Source organism: Podarcis filfolensis (genome assembly GCF_964270895.1).
Source record: "Podarcis filfolensis genome assembly, chromosome: 1".
NCBI lineage: Eukaryota > Metazoa > Chordata > Lepidosauria > Squamata > Lacertidae > Podarcis > Podarcis filfolensis.
In genome coordinates, this window is record NC_139604.1 from 130,105,139 (window position 1) to 130,126,216 (window position 21,078).

The 21,078-nt window shown below is 48.5% G+C and overlaps 1 protein-coding gene across 1 annotated transcript in view; it reads right to left on the reverse strand.

Moving 5' to 3' along the window:
• Window positions 1–618: 618 nt before the first annotated feature.
• LOC310762905 (solute carrier family 35 member F4) overlaps window positions 619–21,078 on the reverse strand; it is a 164,408-nt gene continuing 143,948 nt past the window's right edge. Inside the window, exons 8-12 of the mRNA XM_083614595.1 lie at window positions 13,702–13,784; window positions 7,536–7,622; window positions 6,164–6,253; window positions 4,548–4,710; window positions 619–2,364 (exon numbers count right to left, since the gene is read on the reverse strand). Of these exons, the coding sequence (XP_083470721.1) occupies window positions 2,120–2,364; window positions 4,548–4,710; window positions 6,164–6,253; window positions 7,536–7,622; window positions 13,702–13,784 (668 nt within the window). The 3' untranslated portion in view covers window positions 619–2,119. The remainder of the gene's footprint in view (window positions 2,365–4,547; window positions 4,711–6,163; window positions 6,254–7,535; window positions 7,623–13,701; window positions 13,785–21,078) is intronic.

The following is a 21,078-nucleotide window of genomic DNA, read 5'->3' on the forward strand; positions in this document are numbered from 1 at the left end:
CATTCATTAATTTTACAGTGTTTCTGAAGGTAGTCTTTAAATTTCTTCCAGTCTTCTTCCACCAACTCTTCTCCCAGGTCTCGGATTCTGCCAGTCATTTCCGCCAATTCCATATAATCCATCACCTTCATCTGCCACTCTTCCAGGGTGGGTAACTCTTGTGTCTTCCAATACTTTGCAATAAGTATTCTTGCTGCTGTTGTTGCATACATGAAGAAAGTTCTATCCTTCTTTGGCACAAAGTCTTACCACGTTTTAGAACCAGTTCAAGCTTGAGAGCCCAAGTCAGGTAGTTCTTACCATTCAGACGTTCCATCTGGGCAGTGCTGCCAAGATTAATAAACGCTGCAGGTTGCTGAACTGACATGGCTTCTGCTCCTTGCTGCACCGGTACATGGCCTCACCACTGGACCTTCAGTCCCTTCAAGGTCCTCACCAACAACACCCTGATTTTCCAGCTTTAGCAATTCGCCATCCATAAAACGCTGGACCCGCAACCTGACTAACTTTAGTAAGCCCAAATGATTGTGCAGTCCCAGCACTTCCCAGCCTGCTTTGCTGCTTCTGCTCTCATGTCTCTTTGTCACATGACAAATAGCACCATGAAATTCAAAACAGTAACAATTAATTGCACATTTATTCAAAACACACATAAAATGATTTCGTTTCATTCAACCAAAGTGCTTGACCAGTGGTGCCAGCTTTTCAAAGACTGATAGTGATTTACACTGCTTTTTTTCAGCTTGGAATGGGCCGGAGAGCAGTTCTTGCACCTCTCGGGTGGGTACCATTATGAGCCGGCGCTCCCCCAGCCCACTCTTGCCTTTACATGCTTCAGAGAAGCCCAACATAAACATTTCAAGTCAAAATGGAAGCTGGCCAGTGTGTGCGAGTCTACACCTTTTTTCTTTTTAGATCTGTGACTCTACCTGGCTCCTAGCCGCTCCTAGCCAAAATTGGTCAAGCTACAGGGTGGGACCAATTCATATTTCCTTTTCTTCAATCCCTCTCCAGTGTAGTGGCGGCAGGATTTAAGCTTTCCAGCCAGGGCTCTACCTTTGCACGAGGACCCTTCCGAGCTGCCCTAGACATCCACCTGAATCAAAGAAAATGAAGGCAAGGGCTCGTTTATTTGAGCTGCACCAGAACCAGGAGTGACTCCCAAACCAGCTAGCTTGACAGCTTGCTGCAGCTTTTAGCAGCTCTGCTAAAATGGTAACTCTCCACTCAACAGGTAATTATCTCAGGTAGCTGGGATGGCAAAAGTCTCCACCAGAAATCGTGGAGAGTCGCTGCGACAACAGACTATACTCGGCTGAGCTTGAATAAAGGCTGTTAAATGTGCTTATCTCAGCAGAGCACTGCAGCAAAACCTGCGGTTCCCATGCCACTTAGTTTAGTTATTGACCAAGCCATGCCAACAGCTGAACCAGGGTTTTATAATTTTATTTTATTATTAAATTTGTATCTTGCCCGTCTGCCCAAAGGAGCCCAAGGTGACAAACATAGCAAATGTTGAAACAATTCAGTTTAAAATAAAACACATGTTTAAAACATTTAGAAACCATTTTAAACCGTTGAGAACATATAACAACATTGAAAAGCAATCACGTTTCCCTCGCAGCTCCTAATTTCAAGGTCTCTTGGCCCTCAAAGTCCTGGGTAAACAGGGGTGCCTTTAAATTTCTCCTGAAAGTCGGGAAGGGAGGGAAAGAGACTCAGTTGACCAGGGAAGGCATTCCACAAAGAGACCACCACAAAGAAGGCCCTGTCATTGGGTCAGTGCCAACCAGGAAGCATCAAGAACAGAGCCTCCCCTGGTGATATAGTCACTCCTGCAGGTCCTTTGGTCTCGGGCCACTGAGGGCTTTGTAATAATACTTAGCATTGGTATAACACTTCCAAGTATGTCCAATGCTTCACACACCTACCCTGTAAGGTAAGCTGTTGAACCCGCCCCCCCCCCATTTTGCAGAGCAAAAAAGAAGCTTGCAAGTCCATGGCAGAAGTGAGATGGGAGGGTGTCGGTCTCTTAGCCGCCATGACATCTCCCTTGTTGGCTTGAAGGCTCGCTCCGTCTTCCTCGCCAACCTGACCTTCCTTCTGGGGACTCTCTGGCTCAGAACTCTCTATCAAAAAACTCGTCGAACAGAGCGATCCTCTCCGTCTTAGTCCTCACTAAGGCTGGTCTCCGGCGAGGTTTCCCCAAGTCGCCTTCCCAGTTCTCGGAGTCCGTGCTTGATGCATCCCAGAAAGATTCCCTTCTCGCCTGCTGCTTTAGCAACCATGTCTCCACTTTACCCCTCTGTCCTTGGGGTTCAGAAGGTCCAAGATCTTTTGGAAATTCTCCACTCCACCGATCGCCTAATAAAAAGAAACAGCATTGGGTATCTGGTCGCCACAGGAAGCTTCATAACAACACTGTCTCAGATATGCAGATGACACAACCTTGATGGCAGAAAGTGAGGAGGAATGAAAGAACCTTTTATTGAGGGTGAAAGAGGAGAGCGCAAAATATGGTCTGAAGCTCAACATCAAAAAAACGAAGATCATGGCCACTGGTCCCATCACCTCCTGGCAAATAGAAGGGGAAGAAATGGAGGCAGTGAGAGATTTTACTTTCTTGGGCTCCATGATCACTGCAGATGGTGACAGCAGTCACGAAATTAAAAGACGCCTGTTCCTTGGGAGAAAGGCGATGGCAAACCTAGACAGCATGTTAAAAAGCAAAGACATCACCTTGCCAACAAAGGTCCGTATAGTTAAAGCCATGGTTTTCCCAGTAGTGATGTATGAAAGTGAGAGCTGGATCATCAAGAAGGCTGATCGCTGAAGAATTGATGCTTTTGAATTATGGTGCTGGAGGAGATTCTGGAGAGTCCCATGGACTGCAAGAAGATCAAATGTATCCATTCTGAAGGAAATCAGCCCTGAGTGCTCACTGGAAGGACAGATCCTGAAGCTGAGGTTCCAATACTTTGGCCACCTCATGAGAAGAGAAGACTCCCTGGAAAAGACCCTGATGTTGGGAAAGATGAAGGGCACAAGGAGAAGGAGACGACAGAGGATGAGATGGATGGATAGTGTTCTTGAAGCTACCAGCATGAGTTTGACCAAACTGCGGGAGGCAGTGGAAGACAGGAGTGCCTGGCGTGCTCTGGTCCATGGGGTCACGAAGAGTCGGACACAACTAAACAACTAAACAACAACAGCAACAACAATGGGTTTGGCTACCTTGGAGTGGCCCATCAATTTCAGTAGTTTTGCCTAGAGGAAGAGTGGGGAATCCCAAGATTGGGGGCTCAATGTGGCCCTCCAGGGCTCTCTACCAGGCCCTTGGAAGTGCCCCCAGGCCCCACTAGTGCTGTTTTGTACCTGAAATGTGTTTGCTTGCTTGGAATGTGTCCTGGAACTCTGAGAATGCCTCTTCCTTGCCTCGGTTGAAGCAGGACCAGGGATGTTTGGATGTGTGGGCAGAAACTAGCCTTCAGTACAAATTTGCATCCATTGATCCGCCCCCTTTCGCCTCTGGCCCCACATGACCCTGGGAAGGATGCCCAGAAACAAATGTGGTCCTCGGGTGTCAGGAATGAGCCAGCGCCAAGCAAAAGTATGCAGCTAACTGCAGAAAATAGCCAGGATCAGAGAGGTTGCTTTGATGTTAGTCAGACAGAGGAAAGCTGCATACTCTGGCTCCTCCTGACCTTGACATACAAGCTGATAAGACAGTAACGGAGAACAGGCTAGAACACAGTCAAAGCTCGCCAGAAGCACAAACAGGCAGGAAAGAGTTATGAGACAGCCTCTCAGAGAATGGGGAAGAGGCGGGAGCTGAGGTCCGAGGTCTCGGTGAATGGGAGGGTTGCAAGATAGGAAGTAAAACACAAGACATAAGAAGCGAAAGTTCAGTTGCTTCTGGCCATGTGGGAGGCATTCTTAAGAAGGGTCATCTTGACTGATGATGGCGGCAGCCGTGTTAAGTCGTCCGGAGCTATCTGTTTGATTTGACAATAAATCATCCTTTTTAATTAACTACGCTTACTGTGTTATCAAGCCGAGGACTGGACCTCTGACATCGGAGTGGAAAATACTTTCCCACCTTCTGCCTTGTTGCCCGATGGCAATCAGGAAAGTCACAAAATGGCACTTGGTGACTTGTGGACATTTGACCTGAATGCCGATATATCTTGCAGCTCTGGGACTTGCTGTCTGATCAGCATATGTAAATGCAATTACCGGACGAAACGTCCTTACATGTCCAGAGCTGGCACTTCTCAGTCTTTTTGTGGGAGGTGATGCTAACTTAACAGTTCAAATCTCTTAAGGAGTTCTCTTTGACTAGCGGCCAGGCTCATAGTAACAAGCTATTGGAAGGATCTGGAGTATGCTTCTTTGACCAATTGTTGCACTAAACTACAGTGGACGCTCGGGTTGCGAACGTGATCCGTGCGGGAAGTGGTGTCTTAATTATATGGCAGTTGCAGCAGTGTGAACCACAGCAGGTTGCTTAAACCGGAAAACCTGCTCAGCTCCCCAGTATCACTTACCATGGTCTCCGTCAAATGTCTGGTCACGCTCAAGGGCAAGAAGCTCCTCATCTTCGGAGCTATTATTTCCCGGCACACACCCAAGAGTTTCGCTGATGCTGAGGTCCCTCGCTTTTGGCTTGTTAAGTCTTGCCTCCTGCTGCAAGCATCTTTTCAGTTCTGCCTGGGTTTATAAATAGCTAGTTATATGCACAGAAGGGCCTTAAACAGATCTAGCAGTCTTTTGCTCTCCCCAGGGGAACCTGGGAGCTGTAGTGCAGCTGCCAGAGGCTTGTGATCAGAATCCTCCCCAAACCACAGTTCCCATGATCCTTTGAGGGTGCCACGCCAATTCAGTAGGAATAAATTTGACCTTAGCTTTTGCATCAAAGAGATACTCCAAAGAATGCAGCAGGTCGCTTGCTATAACTAAAGGGTGGTGCAGTGTTTGAACTGCAAGCATTATTGCAGTTTTGAAAAAAAATAGACTTCCTTCTTCAGAAATAATAAGAATAGGAATAATTATTATTTTGATTTTATTCCCTTCACCCTAAGGTCTCGGGGCAAGTCACAAGGAACACAAGTCACACTTAAAAACAGATTGCAATGCTGTTTTAACCCACATGTGCATTTAATTGGTAGATTATTTGACTTTGGGTGGAATTCAAAGTAGTGCTTCATTGGCACAAAGATTTCTGCTTGCCTGGTGAAACGATCACACCTCTCCTTCCCCCTGTGTGCTATTCTGGGTGTTATCTCAACTTCCTGGAGCCAATGGGGGGGGGGTGCAGTGCGGGGAGGAGAGAGGAGACAGCTCTATTACACTCGCACACATTGTTGCATTGGCTGCCGCTAGCACAACTATGTAGCTGGATCTGGCCCTAAGGATGCAGTCCTACGGAGGTTACCTGGGAGTAAATCCCACCAAACCCACTTCTGATTTGGACCTGGATAAAAGGTAAAGGTAAAGGGACCCCTGACCGTTAGGTCCAATCGTGGCCGACTCTGGGGTTGCGGCGCTCATCTCGCTTTATTGGCTGAGGGAGCCGGCGTACAGCTTCCGGGTCAGGTGGCCAGCATGACTAAGCCACTTCTGGCGAACCAGAGCAGCGCACGGAAACGCTGTTTACCTTCCCTCCGGAGCGGTACCTATTTATCTACTTTGGAACTTCTAGGTTGGCAGAAGCAGGGACCGAGCAATGGGAGCTCACCCCGTCGCGGGGATTCGAACCCCTGACCTTCTGATCAGCAAGTCCTAGGCTCTGTGGTTTAACCCACAGCGCCACCCATGTCCCTCCTATGGAGGTTACCTGGGAGTAAATCCCACCAAACTCACTTCTGATTTGGACCTGTATACAGTCGCGCTATAAAAAAAAACCCCTTAAATCGGTCAAATAAAACAAATCGATTAAAATCTGTTTAATTGGATTGACTTCTCTACAATTAATGGAACTGATAAACAACTGAATGTCATAAGCCTATGGTTATGGCAGTGAATCCATTCAGAATGATACCATCTCTTATCATAGTCCCTCCTGCAGTGGTGTTCTCTAATGCACAAAACGGAAGTTCCATCGTTTTACTTAATTATCCACGTTTCCCTCTTGAATCCACCAAGGGCATCCCATGGCCATTACCTCTTTCCTTTGTTCCAGCATCTTCATCTTCAGTAGATACTGCCGTCTTCCAGCGGGGTGCAGAACAGTCTTCCCTCCTTTATCTTGCTCCTTCCAAGGGAAAAGGAGGGGGAGGAGACCCATATTTCGCAAAACAAACTCATGATTCCATCACGATCCTATCCATCACTCGTTGGGCAAGGTGAACAAGGGTACTTGTAGCTGACGCAAAAATCACGCTTGGCTGGTGTTATATTCTTATGCTCTCTAAAATCAAAGATTCTTAGGCGGTGATATAAGGATGATGGATCACTCTGTTTCTGGTCTGTTGCAGGTTTGCATGCGTACATTCATAAATCTGATCCATCCGGTTTCTGCATTAATCTGTGGGTTTTTATCTTTCTTTCTTTTTTTAAAAAAAGAGCCCACAAGAAAATTCTTATTTAAATTCATACTTACATGTGTATTTACTTAAATACATGCATATAATCTCCAAATACATTCATTCCTAAATGTGTTTTATCCTAAAATGCACACTTTTTAAATGTATTTGGGGGTGAGAAACGTATTGCAAAATTCAGAAAAATGTAAAAACCAAAGGATCGTTATGTTCCAATCTGTGACTTAGGGCCCGGAGGTACAAACGAGACCAATTTGCTTTAAAATGCAAAAAAAAAAACTCCATTCATCCCTAGTGTGAGTATAAACAGAGTTCTTCCTGGGAATGGGCAAGCAATGGGCATAGGAATTGGTTTGCTGAAGCAAAACCTGGTCCAACTAGTGAGTATTTGCAACCATGGGACATAGAAGCAGATTCCCATGCTAAAGTTCTACATATTATATCTCTGGAGGAAGTATGTGTTGAGGATTATTAAACTGAAAAAGATTGAAGCATTAGCCTAAATTAGAATAGTTTAATCCCCTCCTCAAGAAGAGGGCATGGAAATTAAACAGCCCTATTGGATGGGCAGACCATCCTCTGTCTCAGGGTTTCCCAAACTTGAGTCTCCAGCTGTTTTTGGACTACAATCCCCATCATCCCTGACCACTGGTCCTGCTAGCTAGGGATGATGGAGCTGTAGTCCAAAAACAGCTGGAGACCCAAGTTTGGGAAACCCTGGTCTATCTGGAAAAGGGAACATATAGCCTTCCAGGTGTTGCTGGACTCCCAGCACCCCTGGCCAGCATGGCCAATGGTCAGGGATGCTGGGAGTTCTTGCCCAAGCAGAGCAGTGCATGTGTTTGATACGATACTTCCATGGCCAGAATGTTAACCGCACCTTCTTAAAAACTGCTAACTGCAGCATGCAGTTGTACACTAAGATTACCCTGTACTTACAGCATAAACATTTCCCTCCATCCTTCCTTCCTTCCTTCACGAACTTCTACCAACCTTTGCTCTGTATGTTGCTCCTCCACATGGCAGGCTTAAGAATTTGTCTGCAGGGATGTCCTTTGCGAGAATGAAAGGCTCCAACTTCTGCAAAGCCAAGAAGAGAGAGTTGGACTGTTCAAAACTGTTTTGCTTTGAGATATTTGAGGGTTTTTGTTTAGTTTTGTTTGCAACCAATCAGTATATAAATGAAATAGCTGCTGCTGAGGCCACATAACACTAGTCTTGAAAGAAGAAGAAGAATTTGGATTTGATATCCCGCTTTATCACTACCCGAAGGAGTCTCAAAGCGGCTAACAATCTCCTTTTCCTTCCTCCCCCACAACAAACACTCTGTGAGGTGAGTGGGGCTGAGAGACTTCAGAGAAGTGTGACTAGCCCAAGGTCTCCCAGCAGCTGCATGTGGTGGAGCGGGGAATCGAACCCGATTCACCAGATTACAAGACTACCACTCTTAACCACTACACCACACTGGCTCCCTTACTAGGAGCCATGCTAATCTTCTCTGTATCGTTCCAATTTTAGTATATGTACTGCTGAAGCATTGGCTCCCAGTACGTTTCCGAGCACAATTCAAAGTGTTGGTGCTGACCTTGAAAGCCCTAAATGGCCTTGGCCCAGTATACCTGAAGGAGCGTCTCCACCCCCATTGTCCTGCCCTGACACTGAGGTCCAGCGCCGAGGGCCTTCTGGCAGTTCCCTCCCTGCGAGAAGTGAGGTTACAGGGAACCAGGCAGAGGGCCTTCTCAGTGGTGGCACCCGCCCTGTGGAACGCCCTCCCATCGGATGTGAAGGAAATAAACAACTATCTGACGTTTAGAAGACATATGAAGGCAGCCCTGTTTAGGGAAGTTTTTAATGACTGGTGTTTTCATGTATTTCATGTATTTTTAATCTCTTGTTGGAAGCCACCCAGAGTGGCTGGGGAAACCCGGCCAGATGGGTGGGGTATGTATGTATGTATGTATGTATGTATAATAAACAGGACAACTAGAACTCCCTTCTTAATCAGTGTTGTTTTGTGTGTTGGTTCTGTATGTTGAAGGGAAGCAGGACCCTGTCAGCTGTCACTGTCTCCCAAATGTGGCAAATTCTGCTCTCAGGTTGTTTCAACCAGATGTCTCTTCAGAAAAGCATCTATGCCATCCGCCCAGCACTGAAATGGCTGTGAGGCGGCCAGGGACCCAGAATGGAGGGTGGTGAGAGGTGGCGAGACCTTGGGCGCCCGCCAGAGCAGGTATCTTTCAGGAGAGGAGTGGTTTTCAATATTTGTATACAGTGTTGAAAGGAAACAGCTAATCAGTGGGATCGGAAGAGAGATAAGGGATGCTAGCGGAGGCTGCCTGGGAGGAGGGAGGTAAAAGCCCATGGATCCTCAGGATTTTTACACTGGGTCACCCCAAAGCCATCCCAAATTCACCATCAGATGACATAGCATGTCCACAGCTACAGCCTGCACCCAAAAAATCACCCACCCACTGTTGTGTGGAGCCGCAATGGCGCAAAAATGTGGTTACAAAGCACAGATCCACATGGATTCTCAGGATTTTTGCATTTGTTGTTGTTGTTTAGTCGTTTAGTCATGTCCGACTCTTCGTGACCCCCTGGACCAGAGCATGCCAGGCACTCCTGTCTTCCACTGCCTCCCCCAGTTTGGGCAAACTCATGCTGGTAGCTTCGAGAACACTGTCCCACCATCTCGTCCTCTGTCGTCCCCTTCTCCCTGTGCCCTCCATCTTTCCCAACATCAGGGTCTTTTCCAGGGAGTCTTCTCTGTAAACAACACTGTAAACAACTATCTGACTTTTAGAAGACATCTGTAGGCAGCCCTGTTTAGGGAAGTTTTTAAAGACTGATGTTTTAATGTATTTTTAACCTTTGTTGGAAGCCAGAGTGGCTGGGGAAACCCAGCCAGATGGGCGGGGTATAAGTAATAAATCATCACCACCACCACCACCATCATCATCATCTAAGTCTCCTCCTCTCCTGGGTCCTTCCCAAGCAATCTAAGACTTGGTTGAGGCATCTGTCTCTGCTCTGCCCTCTTCATACCTCTTCTGGTCCTGGGAGCCCAGGGGAGAAGGGAGCTGGTCGCAGCAGGAGAGGGAGACCCCCTGACTTCTTCAGCAGCCTGCCTCATCTCTGTCTCCTGGCCCCTCTCTTCTCCTGCTGTCAGGCTTCAGGGAATCATGTCGCTCCCACTGTGGCAGCCAAGACGCAGAGAAATGATAAAAGTTCTTCTTCTTCTTGTTGTTGTTTAGTCATTTAGTTGTGTCCGACTCTTCATGACCCCATGGACCAGAGCACGCCAGGCACTCCTGTCTTCCACTGCCTCCCGCAGTTTGGTCAAACTCATGCTGGTAGCTTCGAAAACACTGTCCAACCAGCTCGTCCTCTGTCGTCCCCTTCTCCTTGTGCCCTCCATCTTTCCCAACATCAGGGTCTTTTCCAGGGAGTCTTCTCTTCTCATGAGGTGGCCAAAGTCTTGGAGCCTCAGCTTCAGGATCTGTCCTTCCAGTGAGCACTCAGGGCTGATTTCCTTCAGAATGGATCGGTTTGATCTTCTTGCAGTCCATGGGACTCTCCAGGGTCTCCTCCAGCACCAGAATTCAAAAGCATCAGTTCTTCGGCGATCAGCCTTCTTTATGGTCCAGCCCTCACTTCCATACAGCACGACTGGGAAAACCATGGCTTTAACTATACGGACCTTTGTTGGCAAGGTGATGTCTCTGTTAAATTCACCATCAGATCACATGTCTGTGGTCACAGCATGAACCGCAAAAATAATACATCCACTGTTTCGTTCTGAATATATTTTTTTCTTGTTTTCCTCCTCTAAAAACTAGGTGCGTCTTATGGAGCGAAAAATACGATGCCTTGCAAACCCTTGGAGGTTTAGGATCAGAGTTTTCCTTCCCAGTTGGACGAGCCCCATCTGTTCCTCTGCAGAAACTGCCTTCTGAGTGTGGACACTAGGTGGCAGCACCTAACACTGCAAAGCTAACTCTTCTTCAAACCATTTTGCCCAGGAACCCAGGGAGTAAAATCTGCCAGCTGCTCAGTTCAGCTGGAACGCTCTTCACAAATCATAACTTTTCCGTACACATAAGAACATAGGAAGCTGCACTGCACTGATGGGCAGTGGCACTCCAGGGTTCCAGGCAAGGATCTCTCCCAGCCCTACCTGGAGATGGCAGGAATTGAACCCAGCACCTCCTGCATGCTCTGCTGCTCAGCTGCAACCCTTCTTTTTAGGCACATGCAAAAACATAAAAGGGCTAGACCAGAGGTTGGCAAGGCTTACCGGGCATGGGCCGGATCATTCCCGTGGAAATCCTCCATGGGCCGGGCCAGTGCAGCGCGACGCTGGAAATTGTGTCTGCGCATGCTCGTGGCGCCGGAAATCGCTTCTGCGCATGCCCAGACACCGAAAACTGCACCTGTACAGAAGTGATTTCCGGCGCTGTAAATGTGATCAATTACAATACAGTGGTACCTCGGGTTACATACGCTTCAGGTTACATATGCTTCAGGTTACAGACTCCGCTAACCCAGAAATATTACCTCAGGTTAAGAACTTTGCTTCAGGATGAGAACAGAAATCGTGCTCTGGCAGTGCGGTGGCAGCAGGAGGCCCCATTAGCTAAAGGGGTGCTTCAGGTTAAGAACAGTTTCAGGTTAGGTACGGACCTCCGGAATGAATTACAGTAAGTACTTAACCTGAGGTACCACTGTACAGAGTGAACCCTCTGCAGGGAGGAGCCCTGGACAATCCCACACACATTTCCTTTGTAACTTTCCCAGCTGAAAGAAAAACCTACTTTGGTTTTGCTTTGGCCAATTGGTTTGTATCGCTAGGGTCTCAAACATTTATCCCTGTGCTTTTACTGTTCTTTGTGGCAGCCGCCCAGAGTGACTGGCCAACCCAGTCAGATGGGTGGCATTTAAAATGGATGGTGCTGGTGATGATATATAACTTTCTAGCTGCTTGATCAGTGTGTGTGAATAAGAAGGGCTTCCCATTCTGCTCCAGACTGCATCAGAGATCCTCGCGCACAGCTGTGAGGAATCTGCACGGGATTCAGGGCCAGAAGTCCTCCTGGGAACGCCTTTGGCAGTCTTCTTTCAGCCTTCTCACCGCCGAGACTTTCAAAGCCTGAGGAAGTAGGCCGAGCAAAAGGAACCAGCAAGCCAGCTAAAAGCATCTGGTGGGATCTCACATGAAAAGGGACGAGCGCCACGCTGCCTGGAAGAAAAGGCAAAGGAGCGGAAGAGAGACAGTCCTTCAAAGGGATCTTGTCAAGTCAAAGAACGGTAACGGGGATCTCTCCGGGGAGAAGATTCCCACGGGCTTCCGCATCATTCGATTTGGCTTTGAGGGATGTTTGCCGGGACGCGGGCCTATGAATTTCAATCTCAACTACGCAACGGCTGTTTTAAGGGACCGGTGGTGCAATTATTGCCTTCGGGGGACCTGTCATCACGAAAGCTTCCTGTTAGCTGCTGCGCTAAGCATGTTGCCAAATTAACTTCGGCGCGAGTGCTAAACCGGATAGCGTACGGGGAAACTTGAAAGCATGAGAGTCACATTTTCTTCTAGGCTTTGAAAGAGGATTCGGCAAATTCATCGAGGAGAAGCCCATCGGTGGTTTCTAATGAATAGACATATAAATCTATGGTTTTCCCAGTAGTGATGTATGGAAGTGAGAGCTGGACCATCAAGAAGGCTGATCGCCGAAGAATTGATGCTTTTGAATTATGGTGCTGGAGGAGACTCTTGAGAGTCCCATGGACTGCAAGAAGATCAAACCTATCCATTCTGAAGGAAATCAGCCCTGAGTGCTCACTGGAAGGACAGATCCTGAAGCTGAGGCTCCAAGACTTTGGCCACCTCATGAGAAGAGAAGACTCCCTGGAAAAGACCCTGATGTTGGGAAAGATGGAGGGCACAAGGAGAAGGGGACGACAGAGGACGAGATGGTGGGACAGTGTTCTCGAAGCTACCAGCATGAGTTTGACCAAACTGCGGGAGGCAGTGGAAGACAGGAGTGCCTGGCGTGCTCTGGTCCATGGGGTCATGAAGAGTCGGACACAACTAAATGACTAAACAACAACAACAAGAAGAAGAACTTTTATCATTTCTCTGCGTCTTGGCTGCCACAGTGGGAGGGACATGATTCCCTGAAGCCTGACAGCAGGAGAAGAGAGGGGCCAGGAGACAGAGATGAGGGAGGCTGCTGAAGAAGTCAGGGGGTCTCCCTCTCCTGCTGCGACCAGCTCCCTTCTCCCCTGGGCTCCCAGGACCAGAAGAGGTATGAAGAGGGCAGAGCAGAGACAGATGCCTCAACCAAGTCTTAGATTGCTTGGGAAGGACCCAGGAGAGGAGGAGACTTAGATGATGATGATGATGGTGGTGGTGGTGATGATTTATTACTTATACCCCGCCCATCTGGCTGGGTTTCCCCAGCCACTTTGGGTGGCTTCAAACAAAGGTTAAAAATACATTAAAACACCAGTCTTTAAAAACTTCCCTAAACAGGGCTGCCTACAGATGTCTTCTAAAAGTCAGATAGTTGTTTACAGTGGACGCTCGTGTTGCGAACGTGATCCGTGCGGGATACACGTTCACAACCCACAGTGTTCGTAACCTGCGTCTGCACGTCTGTGCGCGTGCGGGTTGTGATTCGGTGCTTCTGTGCATGTGCAAAGTAACCCGTTCCAGTACTTCTGGGTTTTGGCGGTCAGCAACCCGAAAAACCGCAACCTGAAGCAGCTGTCACCCGAGGTATGACTGTATTTCCTTGACATTTGATGGGAGGGTGTTCCACAGGCGGGTGCCACTACCGAGAAGGCCCTCTGCCTGGTTCCCTGTAACTTGGCTTCTCGCAGGGAGGGAACCGCCAGAAGGCCCTCGGAGCTGGACCTCAGTGTTTGGACTGAACGATGGGGGTGGAGACTCTCCTTCAGGTATACTGTGGGAAAGCCCCAGAACTTCCTCATAGGGGCAAGATCTACCGGGATGAGTTGCTGTGCTTCGTAGGCCTGGCCTCCTGAGCTGTTTGTTTCTTTGAATAAAGAGTTAATGTCACAGACATCGTGTGAGTTATTGCTGACCTGTTCCTGGCACCCACCCCTGACGTCACTGGCCTGCTCTGCCCCCTCTTACCTGGGGTCTTCGGGGAGGATGCTGTTTGATGATGCTTTGTCCTCCCGCTTCCATCTTCAGGTCTAGCACAGTGGACCTCGGCACTTAGAAAGAGGGAGGAAAGAGGAGCATCTTTGTCACGGGAGTTTCTGCGAAAGGCTTTTGAATAAATAAATAATAATATTTTTAACATGCTTTTTTCCTGAAGCGAGGGCTGAGGAACCCAACTACTCAATATCCTTCAACATTTCGCTGCAGAAGCTAAAGGCATCGGGGGGCCTGCCCATCCTGTGTTTGCATCAACATATAATTTTTACAATTTTTAAAATAGTAATAATAATAATAATTTATTATTTATATCCCACCCATCTGGCTGGGTCACCCCAACAAAGTATTAAAATACAGTGGTCTGTTAAACATTAAAAGCTTCCCTAAACAGGGCTGCCTTCAGATGTCTTCTAAAAGTCAGATAGTTGTTGTTCTCTTTGACATCTGAAGGGAGGGCGTTCCACAGGGCGGGCGCCACCACCAAGAAGGCCCTCTGCCTGGTTCCCTGTAACTTGGCTTCTTGCAGTGAGGGAAACGCCAGAAGGCCCTCGGCGCTGGACCTCAGTGTCCGGGCAAAATGATAGGGGTGGAGATGCTCCTTCAGATATACTGGACCGAAGCCGTTTAAGGGCTTTAAAGGTCAGCACCAACACTTTGAATTGTGCTTGAAAACGTACTGAGAGCCAATGTAGATCTTTCAAGACCGGTGTTATGTGGTCTCGGCGGCCGCTCCCAGTCACCAGTCTAGCTGCCACATTCTGGATTAGTTGCAGTTTCCGGGTCACCTTCAAAGGTAGCCCCACATAGAGCGCATTGCAGTAGTCCAAGCGGGAGATAACTAGAGCATGCACCACTCTGGCGAGATAGTCTGCGGGCAGGTAGGGTCTCAGCCTGCGTACCAGATGGAGCTGGTAGACAGCTTCCCTGGACACAGAATTGACCTGTGCCTCCATGGACAGCTGTGAGTCCAAAATGATTCCCAGGCTGCGCACCTGGTCCTTCAGGGGCACAGTTGCCCCATTCAGGACCAGGGAGTCCTCCACACCCGCCAGCCTCCTGTCCCCCAAAAACAGTACTTCTGTCTTGTCAGGATTCAACCTCAATCCGTTAGCCGCCATCCATCCTCCAACCGCCTCCAGACACTCACACAGGACCTTCACTGCCTTCACTGGTTCCGATTTGAAAGAGAGGTAGAGCTGGGTATCATCTGTATATTGATGGACACCCAACCCAAACCCCCTGATGATCTCTCCCAGCGGCTGCATGTAGATGTTGAAAAGCATGGGGGAGAGGACATGGGAGGCCATGTCTCCTGCATTGCAGGGGGTTGGACTAGATGACCCTTGGGTCCCTTCCATCTCTACAGTTCTATTATCCACCACCACCATCGTACTGACCCTTTGGGCAGTTTGTCTTTGCTTTTATAAATTGGCTTGGTTTTTTGTTTTTTTGCTTCGTTTTATGCCACCTGCAGGATCTTCGCACGACTTAATAAGGACGGCGTCTAATTTGCAAATTATTCATAATACCCAGAAATTAGAACTTGGAGAGGAAGAGTGCTTTCTGGGGAAACTGGCAACCCCAAACAGTCAATTAGCTCTAGAAGATGCGGATCCCCTTGTGTGCGGAACAGAGCTCTCTCTCTCTCACACACAGATCCATTTCACTTTCCTTTTTCTTTTTAACTGAGGGGATGGAGGAAAAGCACAGGAGAGCCCCCGCCCAGCAGCTTCACAGATTTTCTACTCTGGCATAATGAGTGCGTTAAAACGTCTGTGCAAAAAAGAGAGAAGGAAACAACATTTTCATAATACCCGACAGAATCTGCTTTCTTATACCTTTCTGCCAGGTGTTTTTATGTGAGCGTACTTGCTGTCATAAAGCGCTCTGGGTCGTTTGCCAAATGCCCAGGACTCATTTGTATTCACCTCCACGTCTTCTTGGGGGGGGGGTAACATTCCCTTTCACGTGCGCAAGGCAGCCTCTACCATGAGATCATCCGGGGGGGGGGGGTCGGGGAGAGAGAGATCCATGATGCTCCATGCAAGATTATTATTTATCAAAGAAAGGCTCGCGTCCTTGTTTTCGGTGAAATGAACCTGGAAACAAACCTTTTCATGGAAATTGTTATGTACTGAGTTGAATAGGATCCAAACTGCAGCAGTCTGATTGGTCCTAGAACAACAGGATCCAAAAGGCAGCAGTCTGATTGGTCCTAGAACAACAGGATCCAAAAGGCAGCAGTCTGATTGGTCCTAGAACAATAGGATTCAGAATGCAGCAGTCTGATTGGTCCTAGAACAATGCAGCAGTATGATTGGTTGGCAGGAACCACCCAATCATGCTCCAGATAGAAGTGAATCCACAGCCTGATTGGCTTACAGTAGAATTCCGGAATTAGCCAATCATGTGCAGCCCATTGTGTAAATAATGTATATAAAGCAGATACCTTGAGGGGACTTTCATTCATTCCTCCTCACCACTATGAGCTGAATAAAGAGCATGAAATCACTTTGCAACTCTGAGTATATATCAGAAATGCAAAAGAACAAGCCCGTCTTATCCATAGAGGCTAGTGGCGCGGGGCGCCAGGGCGCCAAGTTCTGGAGGGTGCCAGGTGAGAGTCCGGAGAACACTGAACGGGGCTCCAGAAGGCTAAAAGGGAAAAAACTGAGCCGGCGCTCGGCGGGAGTGGCGCACGCACCCTCGTTTGCTCGGTGCAGGCCCGCTCGCTCGGTGTGCTGCCTGCCGTGGCCACTGCGGCATGAAGCAGGCAGCTGAGCCGGGAGGCGCCACGTCCAGCCTCCGCCTCTTCCCCGCCGGAGGAGCCACCCTCCAGCCGCTGCCCGCCTCCTCCATCCCTAAAAAAAGTTCAACAACTCTGGGAAAGGGGGGGGTGCCGGAGGGATCTTTGCACCACGGCGCCAGATGTGCTTAAGATGGCCCTGCATAAGATCATACCAGAAGCCTGTCAAATCCACCATCCTCATTCCAAGGCCCATCTGGGAATAATAATTATTAATATTATTATTATTAACTATTATTAATTATTATTAATTATTATTATTATTATTATTATTATTATTATTATTAAGTGAGATGAGCGCCGCAACTCCAGAGTCGTCCGTGACTGGACCTAATGGTCAGGGGTCCCTTTACCTTTGCCTTACTTTGCAAACCTTGCCCAACAGCCTGCGCAAGATTGCCAGTATCCAGCAGGCACACGGGGATCTTCCACAAGTTGGTTTGCGGACCACAGCATCCATGCTCCCCCCCCCCCCGAAAACTACCATAGTTTAGTGGCAGAGCAGAAGTCGTTCACCGCCGGCCTCTCCAGTTAAAAGGATCGCTTGAACACATATGGGAAAGAGGTGGCAATCAATCATAATCATAATTTATTATTTATACCCCACCCACCTGGCTGGGCTTCCCCAGCCACTCTGGGCGGCTTCCAACCAAATATTAAAATACAGTAATGCATCGAACATTAAAAGCTTCCCTAAACAGGGCTGCCTTCAGATGTCTTCTAAAAGTCATCTGTTCTCTTTGACATCTGGTGGGAGGGCGTTCCACAGATTGCTCTGTCCCAAAACTTTTGCAGGCACAAACACTATTGAAAGGGGGGGCGTTGTGTATAAGCGCCCTGATATCACCATGAGTGCAAGTCCTGAGCCCCCCAGCTCTGAGATCTTCAGGGTCTCATCCCCTCTCACAGGGATATTTGGTGAGGATGCAGGAGAGTGCCTTCTCGATGGCTGCCCCCAGAATTTGGACCGGCTCGCTCCTTGCTGTCCTCCTGTTGGCAGGTGGAGACTGTTCCATTCCAACAGGTTTTCGGGGACTGATTATTAGTAAAAAGAATTCAAAAATTCAAAAATCCCAACAACCGAATAATAAACTAAAAAATTCATCTGGCTAGGCTAGTCTAAACAACAACAACGTCTAAACAACAACAACGTTATTAGCAGGCAGCAAGAAGAGTACAGGACAGGTACCTGTATTGTGTCAATAGTTAAGCGCTGGAAGATTCAGGACAGAGAAAATAAAGTACCTCTTCATGTAGTGAAACTGTGGAACTCATTGCCACAGGAGACAGTGATGAGCACAAACTTGGATGGCTTTAAAAGAGGATTAGGCAAATAATTCATGGAGAGGGAAACAACAACAACAAGAAGAAATGATATCACGCTTCATCATCAGGAAGGTACAATAAAAATGACACCTCTGTCCTTTTCATTACACCCTAAAAAGGAATGAAGAATTACCTGTGGGATATGCCCCTTGTCCCATTTCTCTCAGGGGCGGAAGGTGCCTGTCTGATGCTGGATTCCTTTCCACCCAGGAGGCAAATGTGTTTCGACTTGTCTCCCTCTGAGGGTTCTGGAACGTGTAGATGGCCACCCTGCCCGGGACCTCTGGCCAGTCCTCTTTCATGGGCATGGGGGCTACTTTAGTCACCTTTCGACGGGCCTTTGAGGAATTCGAGCCCATCTTTCCAGACAGCGGTGAGTCGCTCTGGAAAAGAAGTAACAGCCAAGGTCCCCAACTCCCAAAACTGCCCTACATTCCATTCCCCAGGTCCATAAGCGTGGAGTCGTCAAAATGGGGGCAAGATCCAAAAGGACGAAACCCGCAGCCTGAGAATTCCTCCGTGCAGTGGGGTGACATTTCCAGGTTTGAAGCTGAAGACGGGTTCAAAACACAGTGTCTACCAGGAAGGGTGAAGCCCAAGAAGGAAAAAAATCGGCAGGTTTTCAGAGCCGCTCGTTCGACCGACCACCTTTTGAGATGAAACTGGATTTCTAACGCAACCTACCGATGGTCTCCCAGTGGAATTTTCCCCTCAGGGCACTCCCTGGCGCACAGGATAGCCAAAAGTGCACCCATTCCCATGGCAACTCCCTCACAGACCCTTCCCATCTCCACACTTTGGTAAGTCCAGTTAAACATTGACCTGGTGTGGGAACTTCCTGCTGTGAAAGAATGAGCCGTCTCACAGGGACTGAACATTAAGCCAGCCTGGAGCATTCCTGTGGATTGAGCGGACAAGACCGAGAATCAGTCCAACGGTCAAGAAGGCGGTTTCTGCATGTGCTGTAGAGGGAAGTGAGGGCAGGTGGGGCTTCTCCATGTAGGAAGGGAGACCATCCAGGAGAAGGAAGTCTCTGATCCTAAACCTCTGCTACCTTGTGGGATATCTCTTGCTGGGCCTGGGCGTTAACCTGAGCCACACAGTCCAGGTCCGGTCCCGAATCCAAGGATTGCGCGAGGAGTCAGTCCAACAGGGCCAAGGCAGGAAACTGGGCTAGGTCAGGCACAAGGTCTCAGGCAGGTTCCAGCAAGCAGCAATGTTGCTCCCGCAACCTGGGGCGGGGTCCGGCAGCCTTTTGTCTCTGACAGGGTAACAGCCGGTCCTGATCCCCCGGTTACTCACCTCCCTGTCCTGCCTGAAGGCGAGCACTCCTCCTGCGAGTACTCAGGTCTCTCCTTCTCTCAGACCTGAGTCTCTGCAGCTCGGGAGATGTCGGCGGGTTACTAGACCCAGAGGCCGCCTCAGCCATCTTGACCCAACTGGTAGTGGAGCAGCTGTAAGTGATGGCCCAGCTGGAGGCAACGAGGTCATCCCCGCATCTGGAGCCAGGGCAGGCTCAGGCCCCTGACTCGGCCCAACTGGTGCTTGTTGCAGGGGAACCTGTGCAGACTGGGACTCTTCAGAATCAGGCCCCAGACTCGGTTCAGATGCCACCTGAGGCAAAGGATCCAGTGCAGACTGAGACTCCTCCGGCTCCAAGCCCAAGTCCCAGGCCATCACAATATCTTTGGGAGAAGAAAAATCTAAGGAGTAAACCCTACACAAATCCAGAGTGGAGTCCCTAAGACAGTTTTGTGGGGTGTAAAAATCACAAGTACAACATCCCTAGAGTGGACATAAAAGGGGATGTTTGGACCAGCCAGTCAGAACTTCCTTTTTCTCCTAGGCTGGGACAGACTTCCTCTGCATGTGACTAGAGGTGGGCACGACCTCACCTGCCCAGGTAACAAAAGAGCAGGACTGGTCAGCCATCTCTCTCTCTCTCTGACCACATTCATCGAAGAAGCAACATCTGCTTAGCCTAAGATGCTCTCCTTATGGGATAGTTTCCAGGTGTATATTACTTTTCTAACTTAAGTCTGCCTTCTGGGATCCAATCGTGAACAGAATGTGAGTGAGTAAACTCTTTTTATACTTTTATAGAAGACTGTGTCGTGTCTATCTTTTTATGAGGGACTAAATGGGGAATTACCAAAAGGAAAACGTATTTCAGAGGCTTTAGAGAGCCTGAGCAAATGCATCGGCTGTGCAAGTTTAAAAAGGGGAATGTTACTCTGCTAAATTGTAGAACTTGTTAACACAAGTTGGAAAGGATATAATCAAACAATATATCCTCTCCTGCATCCCTGAACATTCCCACAAGTTTGATGATGCCTTGTACGCCTACTTCCAGCAACTCCTGCAGCCAAGTTGCAGCCAGTGAGGACTCGGGGCTGATTTCCTTAAGAATGGATAGGTTTGATCTTCTTGCAGGAGTCTCCTCCAGCACCAGAATTCAAAAGCATCAATTCTTCAGCGATCAGCCTTCTTTACGGTCCAGCTCTCACTTCCATACATCACTACTGGGAAAATCATAGCTTTTACTATACGGACCTTTGTTGGCAAGGTGATGTGTCTGCTTTATTGTTTGAGCCTGGGACTTGCCGATCAGAAGGTCGGTGGTTCGAATCCCCATGACAGGGTGAGCTCCCATTGCTCTGTCTCAGCTCCTGCCAACCTAGTAGTTCGAAAGCATGTCAAAGTGCAAGTAGATAAATAGGTACCGCTCTGGCAAGAAGGTAAACGGTGTTTCCGTGCATTGCTCTGGTTCGCCAGAAGCGGCTTAGTCATGCTAGCCACATGACCTGGAAGATGTACGCCAGCTCCCTCGGCCAATAAAGCGAGATGAGCGCCACATCCCTGCTCCCCCCCCCAAGAAAACTACCATAGTTCAGTGACAGAGCAGAAGTCGTTCACCGCCGGCCTCTCCAGTTAAAAGGATCGCTTGCGCACATATGGGAAAGAGGTGGCAATCATCATTATAATAATATTTTATTATTTATACCCCGCCCATCTGGCTGGGCTTCCCCAGCCACTCTGGGCGGCTTCCAAAAAAATATTAAAATACTGTAATACATCAAACATTAAAAGCTTCCCTAAACAGGGCTGCCTTCAGATGTCTTCTAAAAGTCTGGTAGTTGTTGCTCTCTCTGACATCTGGTGGGAGGGCATTCCACAGGGCGGGTGCCACTACTGAGAAGGCCCTCTGCCTGGTTCCC